Source organism: Andrographis paniculata, unplaced genomic scaffold (assembly GCF_009805555.1).
Source record: "Andrographis paniculata isolate CXL003 unplaced genomic scaffold, ASM980555v1 Contig45END, whole genome shotgun sequence".
NCBI classification, from domain to species: Eukaryota; Viridiplantae; Streptophyta; class Magnoliopsida; order Lamiales; family Acanthaceae; genus Andrographis; species Andrographis paniculata.
In genome coordinates this window covers 1,716,236-1,736,592 of record NW_026137579.1, presented here as the reverse complement: position 1 = coordinate 1,736,592, position 20,357 = coordinate 1,716,236, and the positions used below count along the sequence as shown (strand labels likewise).

Here is a 20,357-nt window from a genome sequence, read left to right as displayed (position 1 = left end):
CGGAAGTTGGAAGTTATGCACTGTGTTTTTAGATAATTTTGAAATTTTTGTACTTCTAAAATAATTTTTGCAAAACAATATCAATAAAATATATATATATATATTTTTATAAATATCATAGTAAATATTTAGTTCTTTAAAATTTTTAAAAACTTTTATCTAGATGAAACTAAAATTTGCCAAGTTAAAATTGAAATGAGCAAGCTGGTCCTATTATTAATAAAATACATATATATTTTTTTTGTTTTTCTATTAATTTTTATTATTTGAATATATATTTTTCAAAAAAAAATCGCATGATATTATATTAAATATTACTCTCAAACTTCGAAATTTAATTAATACGGAAAAGAAACACACCTAAATAACTAGGATGTGTTTGCATGTATTTTTTTATGCTATTTTACATCATGCAATTTATACATCTCATTTCATACCTATTTTTGTCATCCAATCAAATTCAAAACCTAAATTTAGCTACTAATATATATATATATTTAAAATATTTGAATATGAATTGGACAAGTGGTAACTGCATTAAACACAAACAAACACGCCCCAGTTACAGTAGAGTAGCAGGGACCACTCATTAGCTGACACCTCAGCATGCACATGATTTTATCGTTCTTATCCATCATCACATCTCATTCATTCAATTTTCAATCTATTCTTATTATTATTATTATTATATCTAAACACAATATTAACTTTAAAAAAACATCGAGTCGTGACACAAATCTATATATAATTTCCAGTTAATCACTCTAATGTGTAGTTAATTTAATAAAAAAAATATATATACAGAACATTTGAATAATTATTATTAGCAGTATAATTAACATGAAAATAAATAGTTAATTAAAAGGTAAAGATGTCTATAACAAATATCTGATCATATCTCATAATTGCATGCAAATTGCAATCTGCATCAAATAATTCATTTATTATTTTGCATGCAAGTCATAGTCTCATAATTTTTTATTTATTTATTTTCTTGAAATTAAGACTCATCAAATTCTAATTCTCTTTGGATCAGAATGCCACATAATATTGGATCAGTATTTCAACATTTATCAACTAAATTCTAGACACTTTTTCAAAAATAAATAAAGTACAAGTTAGGCTCTTGGGCCCCTTTCACTACCAACATACACAATTATTATATATACCAAACTAATTTTAAAGCATAAATTGAGTTAGATTAATTTAGTGATTAATAATTTAATTATTGAAACTATTTGAAAACACCAAAACAAATTCATATAGCTCCCCACAAATTAATACATATATACGAAATGATCACTAGATAATTATAAGTTAATTAGGGTCGTCGATATCGGATCCCGTCTCGATCGAATTCTTGTAGAGCATGCATGCATGTGGATCAGATGATGATGAGATATATATATATATATATATATTCACAATTAATCATGTATATTTATAATGTATATCCTCTTGAACTCATGAGTCATCAACGAATAGGACAGGTTTTTAGATCATTAATTAAGTTATATATAATTGGGTGTAAGAATCAGGGCCACATAGCACGAATTTTACCTACAAATCCTAGATTTCATTAAATCGCCCAATCAAGTTATATTTTTTATTAATTTTTTATGTCCACAATATATACATGAATGGACATTTTCAAGAATACAAATTTTTAGGTATTTAGGTAAGTTTTAGTTTTTTATTTAAATAATTGTTTGATCTAAAGTTTTGTGAGAATTTTTTTTTCTTCTTTCAATGTACAAACTAAATAATAAGAAATCAAAACAAAATCTCAAAAGAGGTATATATCATGTATGCATGTGTCTACGTACCAGGGTTTTGTTTTTTTACCCGAAAACTATTATATAAAATAATAATAATAATAATAATAATAATAATAATAATAAACATCTCAAATTATGTGCTTATTGTTTTAGGTTTTAAAATTTTAAAGTTGAATGAAAATATATACTATGATATGCACTTCTTAGTTATTGTTTCTTGCACACAATGTTTATCTAAAAATGGATCACGTACACATATTATTATTATTATTATTATTAAAATGAATGTGTGAAAGGCAAACGTGGTCATATTAATTTCCTCCTTTTTTTAAAAAAAAAATAAAATATAAATTTAAAATTCCATTATGGCTTTGCGGGACTAATAGAAAAAACACAGCTCATACTTTTGCATGTTTTAATTTCAAAACCAATATTGTCTTGGATTTGAAAATTGAACTGGACTAAGCCCATTCTATAAAGCCCAAAAAGTTTATGTCCCTTCACTAATAACTGATTTTGTCCAATGAGGGAGGATGTAGCCCAATCACTAAAACGAGACTGGTTTGGTTTAACTTCATTTTATTTAATACATGGGCTTATTTTTATTTAATATTTATATACTATTTTGTGACTACTTGATGAAAAAATCTGGACAGTAACGCCTCTGTGGGCCTATATATATATATATATATATATATAATACGTGTGGTGCTGTTACAGGCACGAGATATGGATTACTCACTCACAGTAGTCTGATTGGCCAGATTATTATCTTGTAAGGAGCAGAGGATCAGATTAATCAACATTAATGATTGGCTATTACAGTGTTAATTAAAATCAATTATTAAAGTGTACGTACGATCGAGTTTAATTTATTAAAGTGAAGTCAGGAATCCATTAACTAATTAATTAAATTAATATATTATAATTAAGATAAATAGATAGGGTTTGTGGAGGACGATGATCAGGACTGTGTGCCAGTGGTCGTGTAATCTTGTGCTTCCTTCCTTTTAATTTGTCTTGTTTCCCTTATTATTATTATTATTAAAAATTGTTTGTTTTCTCTTTTTTTTTTTTTTTTTTGTCGTGGAGTCACGTGAATGCATGCCTCACAACGTAACCCCACCTCCCAATTCTCCATTTTCCTCATCCATTCTTTTATTATTTTATATATACAAAAAATATTATGATTACATTACTATAGCGAATCAGACATTATTAACTTTTTCTCGACTGGTCTCTTCTTGGGCAATTTCATTGATCCACTGAATTAACCTATATTGCTGTGATCGATCCCTTTTACTTCAATTTATTCATTAATTTTATTTCTCGATCCAATCCGATCCGATCGATCGCCATGATTGTAAGCACGATTGCTCTTCAGTGTGAAGACGATGAGCATCCAGAGTTTGGTTTGGGGTTTTCTGCAGCTCTGCCAGCCTCTTCTTCATCTTTGTCTTCATCTTCATCTTCAAGCTCATCCCGCGTGCTCTTCAGTGCCTCAAGGCAAGATTCCACCGGATATTATCCACACCAATTATTCCTTCACCACCAGGTATCTTTTTCTATATATATATATATATATATAATCTTCATATATATTGCAGAAGCAATTTTGTCGTTCAAATTTTGTCTCTACTGTACTGTATGTATATATATATATGTCTTGTGAATCGCAAAGTACTGCTAGCTAGTGTAGTTACTGTTCTGTGTGTGCGCTCACACACACACATTTAACATTTTATATTTATATATGTAAATGATGGATGCTAATTTGATGGTAGGACGATCGCAATTATGCTTATGGTGTGAATGTGATGGAGGATAAAGTTAAACTAAGCCTGAGGCAGCTGGAAGAAGATCAAGACTGCCGCCGGCCAGCTGCCGGAGAGACGACAACAAAGAACAGTAATAATAATAATAATCATCATGTAAGTTGGATCACAACTCCCAAAATGAAGAAGCCGCCGCCATCGTCTTCTTGGGGAAGTAATTTCAGCAGCAACACCCCAATTAGGGTTTGTTCCGATTGCAACACTACAAAAACCCCTCTTTGGAGAAGTGGTCCTAAAGGCCCCAAGGTACAAACACACACTACATTTGTGATTTGATTTCTGTAATTGATTATCGGAGAATACATCGATCTGTGATCTTTCTGAGTTTTGATTAAATATAATTATAATTATTATTATCTTCTGGATCAGTCTCTGTGCAATGCGTGTGGGATTAGGCAAAGGAAGGCCAGGCGAGCTATGATGGCCGGCAACTACCAGAAGCCGCCGGCGCCGGCGCCGGCGAAGATGCGGAGAAATGGGTCGATGACGGGAAAAGGATGCAGAAGGAGAAGGGTGGGATCGTCATCGTCGTCGTCGTCGTCGAGGTTGGAAGAATCATTGAGAAAGCTGAAGAAGAAGGTGGGATTTGTTCATCAGAGTAGAGTGTTTCCTGAAGAGGAGAAGGATGCTGCGATTCTGCTCATGGCTCTATCTTCAGGCGCTGCAGGCTAGCTTATGATCATCAATTCACCTACCTCCATAATCTATCCTTCACCTAATTATCATTTAATTAACCATATCTTTCCAATTTTAAGTTTCGATTTTTTGTTTAAGTTGATTTCTAGCTTGGAGATCATTCATGAGCGCCTGAGATTTTGCTTTGTGCGTCTTCTTCTTTTGATGTTTTTTCTCTAATAAATTAAAGAAATAAAAATAAATCGTATGGAATATATGAATTGTGCTTTAGCAATAGTCCCTAACATTTGAAGTAATAAAACAAAAATATAAAAAAGAAGACGACTTTTCAATTTTATATACTAGTATTAATTTTCATTCAGGCATATTTTCAATTTCTCCCGTACTTTTTATCACTAATTTTATGATGATGATGAGCTGGTAGATAGTTTGTGTCGCACATGAAGAACTAAAGCATGAGAAAGAAAGAAAGAAAAATTATATATAAATTTGGTCGCATTTGAATTGTCAAGTTGATAAGCTAAGCTAACACGTACATTTATTTGTCTTTTCACAAGTATATTGCCTTGTATATAAAAATTTTATAATAATATAGCATTTGCTATGAATCATTCATTCAAGACGAACGTAGATAAAAACATTTACTATTACCCAAAGAGAATAATTGAAGTTTATTTACCAAATATTATATTATATCCAATTAACATTAATTTCTACTTCAAAAGATTCAGATTCAAAACATAGAAAGTATTCCAAACCATAAACTTTTGTTTATATATTAAATGAAAATAGAGTCGGAGCTAGTTCCACTCAAAATGTGTGGAGCCCGCTAGATAATACCAAATCACAAGAGTTTCAGAAGGCATTGAATTGAGTAGGGAATGATTGGTGGTCATAATAATATTTTATATACGTGATGATGATCAGGCAATCATCTTCTCATCGCCACTCACTATACATACAAATGATATATATATATATATCATGTATGGTCCCTCTCACTCTCACTCCATATAAGACAGAAGAAATAGACATGACAACAAAAGCCAAATATAAGGAGGTGGTTTGTCCAGAAACATTTCAAAATTTTATTGATTGAATAAACTAACTGGAGATCAATCGATCATGTCACAATATGTATAGCAGTTAATAAGTATACCCAACTTTCCTAGTCGAGTTGTATGTATGCCTGTTACATGAACCAAACTGGGTGCGGTGCATGAGAGATTGAAATTAATCTCTGTCACCCAACTCCTATCATATCTACAGCCCAATTCCCAGCTATTATATTCCTACAATCTTCTAAAATCAGGCATTCAACTAAATACCTCAATTTTAAAAATTAAATAAAATAATATAAAATGCCCCTCAAGTTCTAAGACACAACACTCCCCCAGTTTCATTACCATCCTCTGTTCTGCTGGCGAAGATCAAATGATCACCATCTCTTAACAGCTCTACACTCTCGATTTCGGCCCCGTTTATGGTCGAAACTCTTGCAGGGATGAAGTTGTATCTCTTCATGCAAATCTCTTCTAGTTCTTCAAACGATTTCGGAAGTAAGACGAGCTTTCCTCCACTGTCGCCTTTCTCGGGGCAGCTTACTGTCAACCTGGGCGGATACGTCATCACAGGTGCACAGCTTGTCTCCTTCGCCATCGGCGAGACCAGACCATGATCGCCAGTTTGCGCTGCTGACATGATCCCAAATAGCGAATTCGAGTAATTGTTAGCTTTACGCCTCAGTTTCGATGATTTCCCATTCGACTCATCCCGGTTGATAGGTGATGTGATCATCGTCTCACTTTCAAGTCTACCCGAGAAACGAACTCCTCGGCCTTCCTCAGGGATTGGCAGTGTACCCTTGGTCGTTTTACAAGATTCGAAGAGTTCTTTAATATCCTCATGACCTTGCTGCTCGGCCAGGTGCCTTGCCGTCCAACCGCCTTCATCCGCTGCATCGATATCTGCCCCATGATCCAAGAGAAATTTCACTACTTCAAGGTTTCCTTCACAGACAGCAATGTGAAGCGCCGTGCGCCCGCCTTTCATAGGCTGAGTTACATCCCCACCACGATGAATGATTTCTTTGAGAAGATCCAAGTCATTCTGTTCGACAGCTGTGCACGAAAACAGACCAACATCACCTGCAGTTAAACTAGCATCGTGTGCCGTCAATAGTTCGATAACTGATTCGTGCCTGCCGATGATGGCTTCCCACAAAGGAACACTTCCCTCCGAATCTGCACGTAAAAATGCTACATAGCTTTAGCAAAGGGGATTGGTAATACTCGCCAGTATGTCACTACGTAAATTACCTCTGTTGTTGGGATTGGCTCCGTAATCCAACAATAGCTTCACACAGTTCTGATTACCCTTCGATGATGCAATATGCTGCAAAAAAAATCAAAAAGTGAATGTCTTTATGATACTTTTTCTTGATTTAATATGAATACGAGCTCGGAAACTGAAGATCAACTCACTAGAGCCGTCCTTCCATTATTATCACATTCGTTAGAATCAAGTCCTCTCTTCAACAAATGACCTAACAGCAAGTCATCTCCCCTAACTGTGGCAAAACATAGAGTGAGAGGTAAGTCCATCCTCCCTCGAGCAAGCATGTTCTCAGTCTCCAGAAGAACTCCCTCCATTATCGGGTCATTCAATTCTTTCAAGTGCTGTCAGCAGAAAAATCAGTGTACTTTGTATGAGATTCGCAATGTGGGATAAGTTCAAACACATATTTTTGCGACTTTAGAGGATAAATTGCTTCCAGAGAGTCATATCAAGGACCGACATATTGAAAGTAAATATCAATTTCACAGGCATACCTGCAGAAGATTATTCATAATTATCGTCCCATCTCCAACATTGGCCTGAATGATGTTTAAGAATGTCGCACGACTCAAACGTAACAGCTGAGTTAATCTTCTTGTTCGCACCGTGAACAGTTGAGGCCTATAACAGAGGACACCAATTTCACCGCAGAGGTCACCAGTTATGGCCTTCCCAACAACCTGCAATCACTTGCTGCACTTAGGATTCTTAAGGGAAATAAATGTTCTAGTATTTTAGTATAAACTAACAAAATATTTTGATTTAGAGATGCATTTACCTGCTCAAGTCCATTTTTCATAACCAATAAATCCTGCAAAAGTAATTTATACAGCATAAGATATAAAAACATAATCTGGTTGAAAATTGCATACATGAACAATTAATGAAAATCAAAGGTAGCATTCTAGAATCAATACCACTGTCCCAGAAGCAAGAATATAGAAGTCTGTTGGAGCTTCATTCTGTAGAATTACATCCTCATTGGGTGGGAAATACTCAGCCTTCATCTCGGAAACCTTACATGCAAAATTGATAAATGGATGAGAAAAGGTTCAATCAATGGAATTGATGGAGAGAAATATCAAATGGTTGCATAGAACTACCAGCTGGAAGAGTAAATCATTCGACACTCCATGAAACAAGTAGACCTTATCCACTAAAGAATAGAATAGGAAATCAGAAATGCTTGATCGGATTGCTTTTGGAAGTGAATCAAGAGTCTCTTGCTGCTGCAGCCCCTCTGAGTCAGTTCTGTATTTCAAGCACAAATGTGAAACCATTTGCTCATGAAGCCGCGGAGGCAAGTGATTTCTATGTGCGAAGCTTGAGGCTGCTTGAATGGTATCTCTCTGTTATCAGACACCAAGTAACAGAAAAGATATTTATCAATTACATCATTACAGACATATAAAAACAAATGTGTTTGTGTGTGTGGGGAAACATATTGTCTAAATTAACAAAGGCACTCACAAATTGCCGAGTTTTACTAGTTGCATGAACCACCAAATTCGTCATATTTCCGATCAAATATGCAGTGAGTCCCAGGTTAAAGAACATGTAAAAAATGTCGAATATCATCTCTCCCATATTTGTTGCATGAAAATCACCATAGCCAACAGTTGTGAGCGTAGTGATAGACCAATACATTGAGGTGACATATCTAAGTCCCAGGCTGTCATGATGAAAATCGTGATTGTCTGCACCAATCCATGTGTCTTGCGGATTGTGGTGATGATCAGCAATAAGATAATAAAAACAACCAGCACAATGAACCACAAAAAGAGTGACCTACATGTAGAAAGAAGATTGTTCAATAACCAAAACTCCCATATCATTTCAACTGGAGATATGCAATAAAACTAATGAGGACTTACACATATAAGCTTGGCACACCTAACCCAGAAGTAGTTGAGATTTCTATTTTTCTCCATTCTGTACTTGAAGAGGAAAACAGAATAAGCGCATATGGCTAGCTTAACTTTTTATTTTCTAAGTTACAATAATATATAGCAAATACAATACTACTAGTAAATCAAAAACATTTTACCTGGCAAAGATTGCACTAACTCTTCTGAGCCGCCACAATCGCAGCATGTTGAATAAGCCATAAGTTTGTAGTCGTTTTGGTGAAATCTTCAGGGCAAGTTCAGAAGGAATCGTAGATATGACATCAAGTACAAACCCAAGGGAGGTCAGATAGTTCAAAGCAATCTTCTTGTGGTCGTCAACCAAAAGATATGTATCCTTATCCATGTAGGCAACAAAGAATGTAAGAATGATATCAACAACGAAAAATCCATTAACAACATTGTCCGTGATGGAGAGAGGTCGATCTGGTTTATCAAGAAATCCTAACTCGAAAGGACACACCCAAGCTGTGTAGACAACGAGAATAACCAAAAATGCTTCCCATGTTCTGCAATATTAAACCTAAGGAGATTTCAGAAAAATGATATACCAATCTTATTCAATAAGGACTATCAAATTTGTCTAAAGGAGAAAACATCTTCATTTCAATATATTCCAGCTTCAGCCTACATTAAGCACTAATCTAGAGCCGACCATATATCCAACCAAAACAATATGGACAATCTTCCACTTGGGAGCTATCTAATGTTATAACTTATAATTGGCCTGCATGCATGATATTAGTGTCCGTATGCACAGTAACTGCAGATTATTTACCCTCAATGATATATAAATGGTCAAGATTCTATATAGGGTGCCATGAACAGAAAATCCAAGTTAAAATCAATATAGTTCTATTTCTGAAGGTATTCACAAGGAATTATATAATAACAAGCTCGTTACATCCCAAGATTCCACAAAGTTCCTTAAAATAAGAATAATATCAATAACTTGGAAACACCACAAAATGACAATAGAGGACAACCGTGCCCCCACCAACCATTAAGAAAGGGCTGCATGTCTCGTTCTTCTCGAGAATTTTTAAGAAGTGGTAGGAAGGTCGGTGAAGTCCATAAAAGGCAGTCAAAGATGAAGGTTTGAAAGATTATTCAAAACTAGAACAATTAAGTGTTCGTTCTGACTACTAATAGTCGTAGTAATCACATTCACAAGATCTTTTCTCAGCATAAAAGTCAAGGATTACAATAGCAGAAGGAACACTCCCAAATTCCTAAGGAATAACAAAGGACAAAGAAAGAAAAGTCAGGGACAAGGAATCACGGGGGACCTTATAGACACTATATTCAACGAACTGGTTAGCAGCGCCCATGTTAAACTAATCAAAAAGCGACAAAACAATGGTGCCAAAAGTAGTAACTTTTGAGGAATTTTTAATCATTAACACCAAACATAAAAGAGACAGATGGCGAGTAAAACGAAGAACATATCAGCTTCGATAACAACCAACAAGATCGAAATCTAATAAATTAAGAGCACAATATACTCTTATGTCGGAGGGAAACAGCAATACACATTGAATCCTCCTCATCACTATCAAGACTCAATAACTAAAAATAAAAACATGCAAAAACGCAAAAATGTACAGAGAATCGAAGCGAAACCTGTATCGCCGATCGTAAGGAGAAATTATGAATGACCGAAGCTTGACTCTGCGGTTACTCCGCGCTCCAAGCGAAGGAAGAATTCCGGTTGAAAGGCTGTACTGGCTCCCTTCTCGAGAAATCTGTTCAATCTCCTGCGCTTGGACACCTCCACCGTCGCCGCACATGAATGCCCTGAACAGTCCTCCTCCTCCGCCATTCCTACGGCCCATTGATTTCTCAATAGGCGCAGCGCAGGAGCGATTGCTCGTTGTGCTAAATCTCGAATGTCTTGAACTGAACTTGGTGAATTTCTACCCCCATATATATAGGCGCAAACAAGGGCGTGTGAACCACGCGCTTTTCAGTAACGCCATAAACCTCTGTGGGTAGGTATTTTTCGCCAAATAGCGGTTAGGTCAATAAAGTCGCATTCGAAACTCCCAAATAATCACAAAAATAGTAATTAACAAAATCAGGTATCGTCAAATTCAATTATCTAAGTATTCAAATATGATCTAAGCACACCCTAAATTTTTTAGTTAAATTAAATATACATGCACACGTGTGAACAGAGGGAGAGAGAGAAACAAATTTGAATTTTATTGTTACTATTATTGTTATTATTATTTAAATAATCCGATTGTATACGAATATTACAATTCTTTAGATTATATTATTTGCATTTGTATTTGGTGTTTATGCTTATGTTTATATAATATTTTAAAATTATTAGTATTATATTGAAATGCAGTGGAAATAAAAAATAATAATAATATTTATGTAATATATTATAAAATATAAATTAAAAGAGTATTTATATTTATTTTATTACTATTTTTATTAATCTTATACAAAAATATCTATAATCTATTCTAATAAAATTAATGATATATTAATACTAAAAAAAATATATATATATATATTTTATCGTAAATTACAAACATATTATTATATATATAATTAATTTATAAATAATCTCAAATGACCATTTGGATTGAAATGGAACGTCAACTATAATAAATCAAAGTATATATATATTATATTCATATAAAATTATTTGTTTTGAAATAAATTTACTTTATTATAAACATATATATAATCTTAATATTTTCAGATGCAATAAAAAAAGTGGACGTTTTCTATATTTTGTTTATGATGTCATCTTTATAAATTTTTATAAATGTATATTATTTGTTCGTATAAAATATTACATTAATATTATAAAAATTAGTTTGAAATAAAAAATAATAATAAAAAATCAAACAAACTGATGCTCTTATCTACATCATCGTTTCAATTAACTAATTAATTAATTAATTATGATATTAATAATAATTATTGATTGATTGTTGAATCTCATTCGAGTTGCATTGACTGTAACAGCAACTAATTCATTAGCCCTTTTTTTTAAATATGTTTTGTCATAGAATCAATAAAATATGGATCATTCACGCAATCATCTGTTTTCTTAACAGTGAATAAGATACTTTGTTATGATATGTTCAAATTTGCTTTTGAATAAAGTTGAAAGCAGGAATTTAAAAGGTGAAATTTGCCAAAATATGTATGGTTGCGTGAAATTATTATTCAATATTCATGCACTCCTCATGATTCCTAGCCACCTTTTTATTTATTTATTTATTTGTTATTTTTACGAAACATGTGTCTTGATTAACCCATTGCGTTTTCCTACTGTTCATAGTATTCTCACTTTTACTCAGCCATTTAACTTCTACTTTTACTGCAGAAAATAAATTGGGTAAATACTTTTCTTATAGAATACTTAATCATCTGTTCAAATTTATGGTTTTTTTTTTTTTTTTTTAATAAAAAGTCATATTATACTTTTTGTTATGTATATATATATGTATGTATATATATATATATATACTATAAACGTATCCAATATTATACACCTACGTTCAAATCTGTGCTTAATACTCCCTCCGTTCCAGATACCATGTCTGCTGCATTGTAGATACGGTATTTTAGGAGGAGTGTAATTAGTAGATAATTAAGAATATATTAGTGAAAATAATTATCCTATAATATAAATAATTATAAATTAAGATTAAGATAACTAATTAGTTTAATTAAAATTTAAAAAAAAATTTAAATGAGATTAAAGTGTGTAATCATTTTTCAAAAAATGAAAGTAACATGGAACGTAGGACGGACAAAAACGACAACATGAACATGGTATTTGGGACGGAAGAAGTATATTTTTAGATTACGAAAAAATAATTATTAATTAAAATGTCATCAAGTATAAGGGCATATATGATTTATCTACAGGATTTGATTCTTTTTCTTTTTCTTTTCCTTGTTTTTTTTTCCATATGTTCAAATAATTCAACAAACACGCACTAAGATAATTCTTGAGAGCCATTATTAAGTCTATAATAAGTTATTTATTAATTTATTGAGCTTAGATGTATTTAGTAAGTGTAGGTCTCTTATATGCAGAAACTCGATAACTTATTAATGGGGTAATGAGACTCACTAATAATAAAGAATATAAATAGAATTGTGATCCCAGTTCTAGGCGCTACAACCGTTACTTTTCATATATCAGAGTAATGCCAAAAACCCTAGTGGTTTTCTCGGGAGGAGTTGCGCGATAGACTTAAAGAATACAAAACCCTCTGTCAATTTGCAAATTCGAATCCGACTATACTGAGGAATAAAGTTATATCTAATTTGCCTTATTTTATTATCTCAATTATTTTAACGCGACAGATCGTGAACTTAGGTTTAATTCCTAATATGTTCTAACATAAATTACGTATAATATTACAATGTAATAAAACCAACAAATGAAATAAATATGAATATTACATCATATTTCTAGAAAATGGGAAATGAGGGTGTAATTTAATGGCCCTCAATCCTTTAATACTAGTAGTTGTTGATTTGAGTTTTTATAACAATGCAACATTATTAATATTTCAAAAATTACGCCAAAAATGATATTATATTAGTAGTGGGTACAAAATAATTAATCATATTTCATTTTTGCCATTATGAATCTATATTTTAATTTATATATATAAATTACGAATACTTATGTAATAATAATAAAAATATGAATGTAATTTATGATTACATGACTATTTATGGTAATAAAACAATCTATTACCAGAACATACCAAAATTAGTAAAACAGCCAATAGAAATGGAGCCGGAAAGTATTTATTATTCATTAAGTTTTTTGTATAACATTAAAATTTGAGGAGTTATGTTATTTTTGAAGTGTACATAGAATAAGGGTTTCTTTATTTATTTTTTATATAAAAAACACCGCTAAAAGTATATTGTTTGTTTTATAAAATATTATATCAAATATATAAATTAAATATATTTTAAGCAAATTTTCAACAAAATAATTTATATTAGGCAAACCATATATAAGTTTGAACTCATAATTTCACAGTCACAACATTACATCTTTTGGCGAGATGCATTTATTATTTATTTGTTCAATGTACATTAATGGAGGAGATATCGAGGCCATGCATCGATTCACGTGGGAAGACCATTGAACAGAATATTCACATGTATATAGTCTTATAGAGATATTAAAAAAAAGTCACTACATACATACATAATATAAACCGTGACCTGCAGCATGCCTAGATATTAGATAATGAATATTATATATATATATACTAATACCATTCACGTATGCATATTTATTTAATTATACTTATACTTTTATCATATTTATAGTTATGTTTTAACTAGAAATGATTAAACATACAAAATTTCACGCTAAATAACTATGAAAATAAGTAAAAACACAAATGCGAGCACCGATTTTTTTATTTATTTGCAAGAGAAACCATACACGTATGATAGCTAAGTTATAGATAACCCTAGTCCCTAGCTAATCCTATATATGGTATCAGAAGCGCAAGACATTGCTATTTTATCTCACATGCAAATTTATTCTATTATTATTATTATTATTATTTCAATTTATTTTTAATTTTTTTATTCTAAAAGATTAATTAACTTTTATTTTTTTTTACTTACCTTTTTAGAGGCACGTCCAATGGACATACATTTTTATGACGAATATATTATTTTCAACCGATGGTGGGTCGTTGCGTTGGTAAGAGTGCTCTATTAGTGGCACAGAGCTAAAGCCATAAAACAGGGAACGTCCTCTTTCCTGCAAATAAATTTCATTTCAAGTTTTTAGAAGTTTCTGGAATTTTTGAAATTTACAAAAAAAATAAAAATAAAAAATTAATATTTAATTTAATATTGTATTTAATGTGATATTTTTAAAAAAATAAATATAACTAAATGAATAAAAATGCGTTGCGTAATCGACATCCATCCATCAAATCGTAGCTAGGCTATATAAATAATCAATTAATTACAGCAGTACTATTAATTTCCATTACAAAAAACATAAGCATGAATTCCGTATATGCACAGAAAAGGCAAAAACCAAGACGTGCATGTGGCGTCAGTCAAACTTGCACCACACCCACCCTAACTCAACATCAACCATCAAAATAAAATGATCCACGGTCCCTTCAAATGGGATCCGATTCGGATTCGGATTTGGATTCGGATTCCATCCCTATTTAAATATTCCATCATGTACATGTTATTGATTTTGCATTAAAATTCAAAAAAAAAAAAAAAAAAAACCTAATCAACCCATACATAGGGCCACTTCAAAGCCCAAAAGGCCCAGACAAGTTAACATCTGTGAAGGGAAGATGTCCACGTAAATTAATATACTCCGACCAACGAACGGATAACACGCAGGATCTTCTCAGGTCTGCAGGTGCAGGATATTCTTGGATTTCGTTTTGGGTTTAAATCCAGTAGTTTGTCAGTCCAATGGATAAATGATCGAACCGCAGTGGGCATAGTTCAAGAGAATTCCTCCAAATGTGCTGACGAATTGAAAGGGGATGGCTAATAGATATGGCGTGAAACTGCAGTTGCCAAACTTGGTGGGTGTGAGCACTTGTCTCCAGACTGCAATTGCTCATTTTTCTCTGTTGGCGAGTAGAGCTGGTGGACGCAAAGTACACCGTAGAGTGGTGCTGGGAACTGGACTCGCCGTTCTGCCTCAGTTCCTGAACATGTCGGCGAGCAATCTTGGTGCGAAATCTTTCATGGCTTCCGCGAGGCTAAAGAGTGATGTTGACAAAGTGATTTTCCGCTCTCAGTTTTTTCCTATTTTAGTTTATGTATTGAGTGCTTGATTATGTTGCCTCCTTACCTTACCTTGCCTTGGCGACTGGCGAGTGTTTATGAGAAATTTCTGTTTCATTCATTTCATGAATTAATTAGGTTATCAGAATTTCGTGATTGAGTGATGTCTAGTGTTGGATCTTTTACCCAATTCTGCTCAGTCTGCGCCTAATTAACTTGTATGATCGTACATTCAGTTATTAGAGAGATTGTAACTTATAGTTATAAATTGAAGGTATTGGAGAATGTGAAATGGCCAGATCAATTTCCCTTCAAAGCAGAGGATTTCCAGCGATTTGATGAGTAAACTTTGGCAGCACCACCAGCATTCACTTGTTCTAATGAAGTTAATTGCTTGAAGTTGAAAGTGGCATTCTGATTTGAATACCAATGTTAAAACTTTTCAGGTCACCAGATACAGTATTCTATGATTCACCACGTTTCGTGACTCATATAGACGATCCAGCCATTGCTGCGCTTACCAAATATTACTCTGAGGTTTTCCCCCCAAGCAACACCCCTGGAGTTGCCTTACTCGACATGTGCAGCAGCTGGGTCAGTTTACATACCACATTTGTTTGGTTCTTTTGCATTAAAATATACCATCAACATAACATTGCTCGTGATTATGTCTAGGTCAGTCATTATCCTAAAGGTTATAGACAGTCCAAGATAGTGGGAATGGGCTTGAATGAAGAAGAGCTAAAGCGGAATCCTGTAAGATCAACATATTCAGAGAGGAGATTTTTTGCATTCTGGTTTATATCAGTACAAGTTTGATATACTGTGTGCTGATGTCTTCATTAGCTCTTGATCAAATCATATACCTTGAATTACAGATTATTCACTGGTGCATTTATCTCTCTGCATTGGAAATATCATACCATTTCTTTTGTACAACTAATTATTATGCACTGTTGTATTCTTGTAGGTTTTGACTGAGTACGTTGTGCAAGACTTAAATGTTGATCCTAAGCTCCCATTTGAAGATAACACCTTCGACGTAATTACAAATGTTGTAAGTTCATTCCCCACTTATGTGTTCGTTTGCAGTGTGATCATTTGCTCACTTGATTAGCCATGTGAAACGAAATATATCCTTTTTTTGCCTTTTCTGGTTATCACGAAAGCCTTTTTTATCATGTCTAAGGTACTTCCTTGCTCAGTTATATTAATAGAATTGCTTCATGTTTTAGGTTAGTGTCGACTACCTAACAAAGCCAATTGATATTTTCAAAGAGATGTCTCGGATTCTTAAACCAGGGGGACTTGCTATCATGAGGTAATTGTATGATTTTGCTCCAGCATGCTTTAGATGTTTTACAGCCAAATTATCTTCTCAGGTCTCCTCTCTATCGGTAAATAAATCAATGTAGCTATGTTTTGCATTTTTATCTTTTGGTTCACTACACTTCTAATTATCTATCATTCTTGTATAAAAGCTTCTCCAACCGCTGCTTCTGGACAAAGGCAATCTCAATATGGACATCAACTGGAGATGCTGATCATATTATGATAGTTGGATCATATTTTCATTATGCTGGAGGGTTCGAGTCTCCCAAGGTAATAGAGTCAAAATTGTCTGGTTTAACAATTCACATGTCGCTAAGTCAACTGAACTTACTACTGGATGACCATTTGAGCTGTGTGTTGAATCACAAAATTTATCAGAATTTTGACATGGTCTGCTCTTCCTTAATCCTTGCTGCTATGCAATGATACTATATCTTGATGTTCTTGCAGGCAGTGGATATTTCACCGAACCCTGGCCGCACAGATCCCTTGTATGTTGTATACTCAAGAAAGTTATCTGCATGAGACATTACTGAAACCCCTTACAGCTTCTGGTGAGATATATCTTATTTGTAGAGATGAGTTGTAAATTGGCCTTATATTGAAACTTCTACATGTATTCATGAGTCTGAGTTACAAGGAGCCAACAGTGAAATTTATTTGTCAAATTAGGTCTAAATCAGCTGGAACTCAAATCCCTTGGAATCTAATGAGTGTTTATATACACTCAAAACAAGCATCAACTGAATTAGCCATAGCTATGTAGACATATACAACATTGTCTTTGGACATTGAATAAGCATATTCCAATTCATTGCAAGTGCAAGAAATCTATATCTGTAAGTGAATGACTTTCAAAAGGTTTCAGAGTGCCCAGAATAAGGAAAAAGGTGAAAAGAATCTGATGCCCTGTGTTTTTGCACGTGCAGTATGATAGGGTTTACTTTATTTTTTTAACATTTGCTTGCTGCTTCTTTAGTAATGGTGATGAACAGCTTGCTTTTTCCCTCACCATTTGATTAAGGGTAATTTCAAAGATGAAACTTTTGGCATCTTTGATAACTATTGTTCATTCACTTCCCTTTTCCTTTATAGCATACCATGGGAGACAGGGAGAACTTATCGAAAACTGGAAACACAGGAACATGAGAATGTCGGCGACGCCCTCCTAGGAATATTGCCAATTTATAATAAATTGACACATCTTTCAATTCAAAGGTAACAAAAACTATGTGATCAATGTATGTGCTGCTCGTTTTGTTCGATTGCTTACATGAAAACTTTGCACATAGTATTGCTACAGGCGTGTGCATTTCATTTTTGTAGCCCATCAAAATTAGCACACAACAAACTACACAGGACATACACAAAACCAGAAACTAGACATTACAACAGCACAAAAGAAGCAGAATAGAACTTACTAACAAGTCGAAAACAAGAGTGGAAGATGGATGCACTGAAAAGTACCATCAAGATCAAGCCCAACCATGTTTGTATCTGCGGAAAAGCTCTTCAGTTTGAGCATTCTTGTAAGCACTGCAGGCTATGATATAAACCCAAATCAAGACCACCACGGTGACGATGAGTATAATGTTGGCCTTTCTCCATTCATGCCTCAGGTTCCCAAGCAGGCCAGCTTTGCACGAGTCGCAATTGTAGCAGAGCTGGCTCGGATCGTTGTTCCAGGCGTAGCAGTCGGGGCTTGCTGCTATGTTAGCTGGCGCCGCCCACGATATCGGGCTCGAATACTGGAAGCCACATATTGCCGGAGGCTTACAGCAGCCTGACTGCAGCTCACAAAAAGAGTGTGTGTATCAATTAAGTGCTGAAAAGGGAATTGAAAATGTTATGAGAATTGGATGCTTTTGGGCTATTATGGAATGCAATAAGCACTAAGATCCCATATAATGTCATATTATTCTGCACTCAATTGGCCTTTGTGAGATCATCATTGGTCTGTGATGGAATGTGAAAAGAATTGCATTTTGGACAGGTTTGACAGTAAACCAACAGACAAAAAATTCTGTTTGTGGGTCCGAAAATGCATACTAAGTACTTTTATCATCTCTACCTTATCTTCAACTGTTTTCTTTGATGACACAAACTGGCTGTCCATTGAAGTTCAAGAAGACAAACATGAATTTTCAGACTAAGGCACTCTACATACTGCAATTGCAATAAAATCTACCCAAAAAAATCAATGTAATAATGAAGTCTGTAGGGTAGGCGCCACCATACCTACAGCTTAGGGCACTGTCGAATGTCGATCAATCATTGAAGAGCAAGGCCGCGTTTGGATTCAAAATTCAGAAAAAAAAATAAAAATAATGAAAATGACGGCAATTACCTGGATCGGAGAAAGGTGGGCGGCGAAGAAATCGGCGGCGGAGACATAGTTCTGAGCGAGTTTAGGGCAGATTTGGGTTTCGGCCAAACAGGACCTGATTCCGGGCCAGTTGTCGTCGCCGGTGACGTGATCCCGGAGCCAAGATGAGAAGCCGGCGAGCCTGTACTCCCGGAAGGCGACGCCGGCGACGGAGTAGGCGCCGTTGGGGCGGGTGACGACGAAGGCGAGGACGAGGAGGACTAGGAGGAGGACTATGAGGATGAACATACAGACAAGGTAGACGCCGAGAAGGCCCTCCTTCTTCCAGTAGGCGCCGACGAACCCGGTGAGGGTGACGACGAGGAAGGCGATTCCGATGCAGATGAGGGGCCACCGGAGCCAGCGGATGCACTCGTTGTCGGGCTTGGAGGCCAGCCAGATTCCGGCGGAGATGATCGGGATGGAGCACATCAGGGCGATGAAGTTGAGAAACGCCGTTATGTTGTTGCTCACCGCCATGTCTCCTTCTTCCAGTAGGCTTGCTTGCTTGCTTGCTTTCAGTTTCAATGGCGACTGACTTGACGGAGAAGAAGATGGAGTATGCAGTAGCAGTTGTTAAGGATTTTTGGGAAAGTTTAATTGCGTGGGTAGACGAGCTTGAGCTTATTAACTAATGTTAAAATATTGGGCTGCCTAAAAAATCGAATGGATATTTGTCATTGAAGGAAATGTGATTGTGGTTTCCAAGAAAATACGGCCAGGCCAACTATATATATATACATAGTTATTGCAAACTGAAATGATGCCTGAAATGATGCCCTGCAATCAAATCTATGGATGTTGATATCACTGCTATTATTATTATCAATTATTTTAATCGAAGGTACACGGAAATTTATTCTGTGGCATGCCATGTCAGAAACCAAAACAGACCATAAGGGAAGGAATGGGAAGACGACGATCCTGACAATTCAGCCTTTCATTTCTCAGGAGCCCAATAAGAGCCCAAATAATATCATAGGACGGCCAATTTTTAAAGAGCCCACTTTAAAGGCCCAGATTACTATAAGTTGGAACAAACATTTGCAATGTTAATTTACGGTTGATGATGTTGATCAACGGCCATGGTAGATGGATGAGATCCCATACACATAGTCCATGTGCATGTGTTCTTTGTTTTGATCGTGAAGACAATGCAAATACGAAGACAAGACTAACAATGAAGGATCCAAGTGTGAGTGTAGTGTCATAAAAGACAAAACGTGGAACAATATTAATTTGATAATTTGTCTTATTAGTCCAGAACCAACTTTTGTCATCTTTCTTATATACATGTCTGTCACGCATACAATAATCATGCCATTCTTTCTTTGATACCAGAAGACACATTAACATAACTCTCACAAAATTGAAAATTATT

The 20,357-nt window shown here is 34.4% G+C and overlaps 4 protein-coding genes across 10 annotated transcripts; 2 read left to right on the top strand and 2 right to left on the bottom strand.

The window, feature by feature from the left end:
• Positions 1 to 2,973: 2,973 nt before the first annotated feature.
• LOC127251915 (putative GATA transcription factor 22) lies at positions 2,974 to 4,501 on the top strand. The gene is made up of 3 exons (XM_051275866.1): positions 2,974 to 3,333; positions 3,563 to 3,859; positions 3,983 to 4,501. Exons 1-3 carry the CDS (start codon positions 3,136 to 3,138, stop codon positions 4,283 to 4,285), a joined length of 798 nt encoding a protein of 265 aa, XP_051131823.1. The 5' UTR covers positions 2,974 to 3,135; the 3' UTR covers positions 4,286 to 4,501.
• An 874-nt stretch (positions 4,502 to 5,375) lies between these two features.
• LOC127252163 (potassium channel AKT1-like) lies at positions 5,376 to 10,384 on the bottom strand. 3 transcript variants are annotated; one of them, XM_051276226.1, is made up of 11 exons: positions 10,117 to 10,384; positions 8,634 to 9,002; positions 8,461 to 8,518; positions 8,057 to 8,374; positions 7,690 to 7,935; positions 7,504 to 7,602; positions 7,365 to 7,397; positions 7,081 to 7,266; positions 6,733 to 6,927; positions 6,568 to 6,643; positions 5,376 to 6,492 (listed from the first exon to the last, which is right to left on the bottom strand). In XM_051276226.1, the coding sequence occupies exons 1-11, from the start codon at positions 10,326 to 10,328 to the stop codon at positions 5,618 to 5,620; spliced, it is 2,667 nt and encodes an 888-aa protein (XP_051132183.1). In that variant the 5' UTR covers positions 10,329 to 10,384; the 3' UTR covers positions 5,376 to 5,617. The 3 variants fall into 3 exon arrangements, with proteins under 3 accessions (XP_051132183.1, XP_051132184.1, XP_051132185.1); XM_051276227.1 differs by having other exon boundaries at positions 8,634 to 9,016; positions 10,117 to 10,229; XM_051276228.1 differs by having other exon boundaries at positions 8,634 to 8,830; positions 10,117 to 10,224.
• Positions 10,385 to 14,905: 4,521 nt separating this feature from the next.
• Positions 14,906 to 17,990, top strand: LOC127251817 (uncharacterized). 5 transcript variants are annotated; one of them, XR_007838972.1, is made up of 10 exons: positions 14,906 to 15,275; positions 15,554 to 15,621; positions 15,726 to 15,873; positions 15,955 to 16,035; positions 16,250 to 16,336; positions 16,515 to 16,600; positions 16,761 to 16,881; positions 17,062 to 17,165; positions 17,707 to 17,829; positions 17,938 to 17,990. XR_007838972.1 is itself a non-coding variant. In XM_051275707.1 (9 exons), the coding sequence occupies exons 1-8, from the start codon at positions 15,033 to 15,035 to the stop codon at positions 17,134 to 17,136; spliced, it is 909 nt and encodes a 302-aa protein (XP_051131664.1). In that variant the 5' UTR covers positions 14,906 to 15,032; the 3' UTR covers positions 17,137 to 17,165; positions 17,284 to 17,441. The 5 variants fall into 5 exon arrangements, 2 of the variants coding, with proteins under 2 accessions (XP_051131664.1, XP_051131663.1); XR_007838971.1 differs by having other exon boundaries at positions 17,915 to 17,990; XR_007838970.1 differs by having other exon boundaries at positions 17,904 to 17,990.
• On the bottom strand, positions 17,783 to 19,700 carry LOC127251819 (tetraspanin-2). Its single transcript, XM_051275709.1, has 2 exons — positions 18,959 to 19,700; positions 17,783 to 18,398 (listed from the first exon to the last, which is right to left on the bottom strand). Exons 1-2 carry the CDS (start codon positions 19,454 to 19,456, stop codon positions 18,087 to 18,089), a joined length of 810 nt encoding a protein of 269 aa, XP_051131666.1. The 5' UTR covers positions 19,457 to 19,700; the 3' UTR covers positions 17,783 to 18,086.
• Between the last annotated feature and the right edge of the window lie 657 nt (positions 19,701 to 20,357).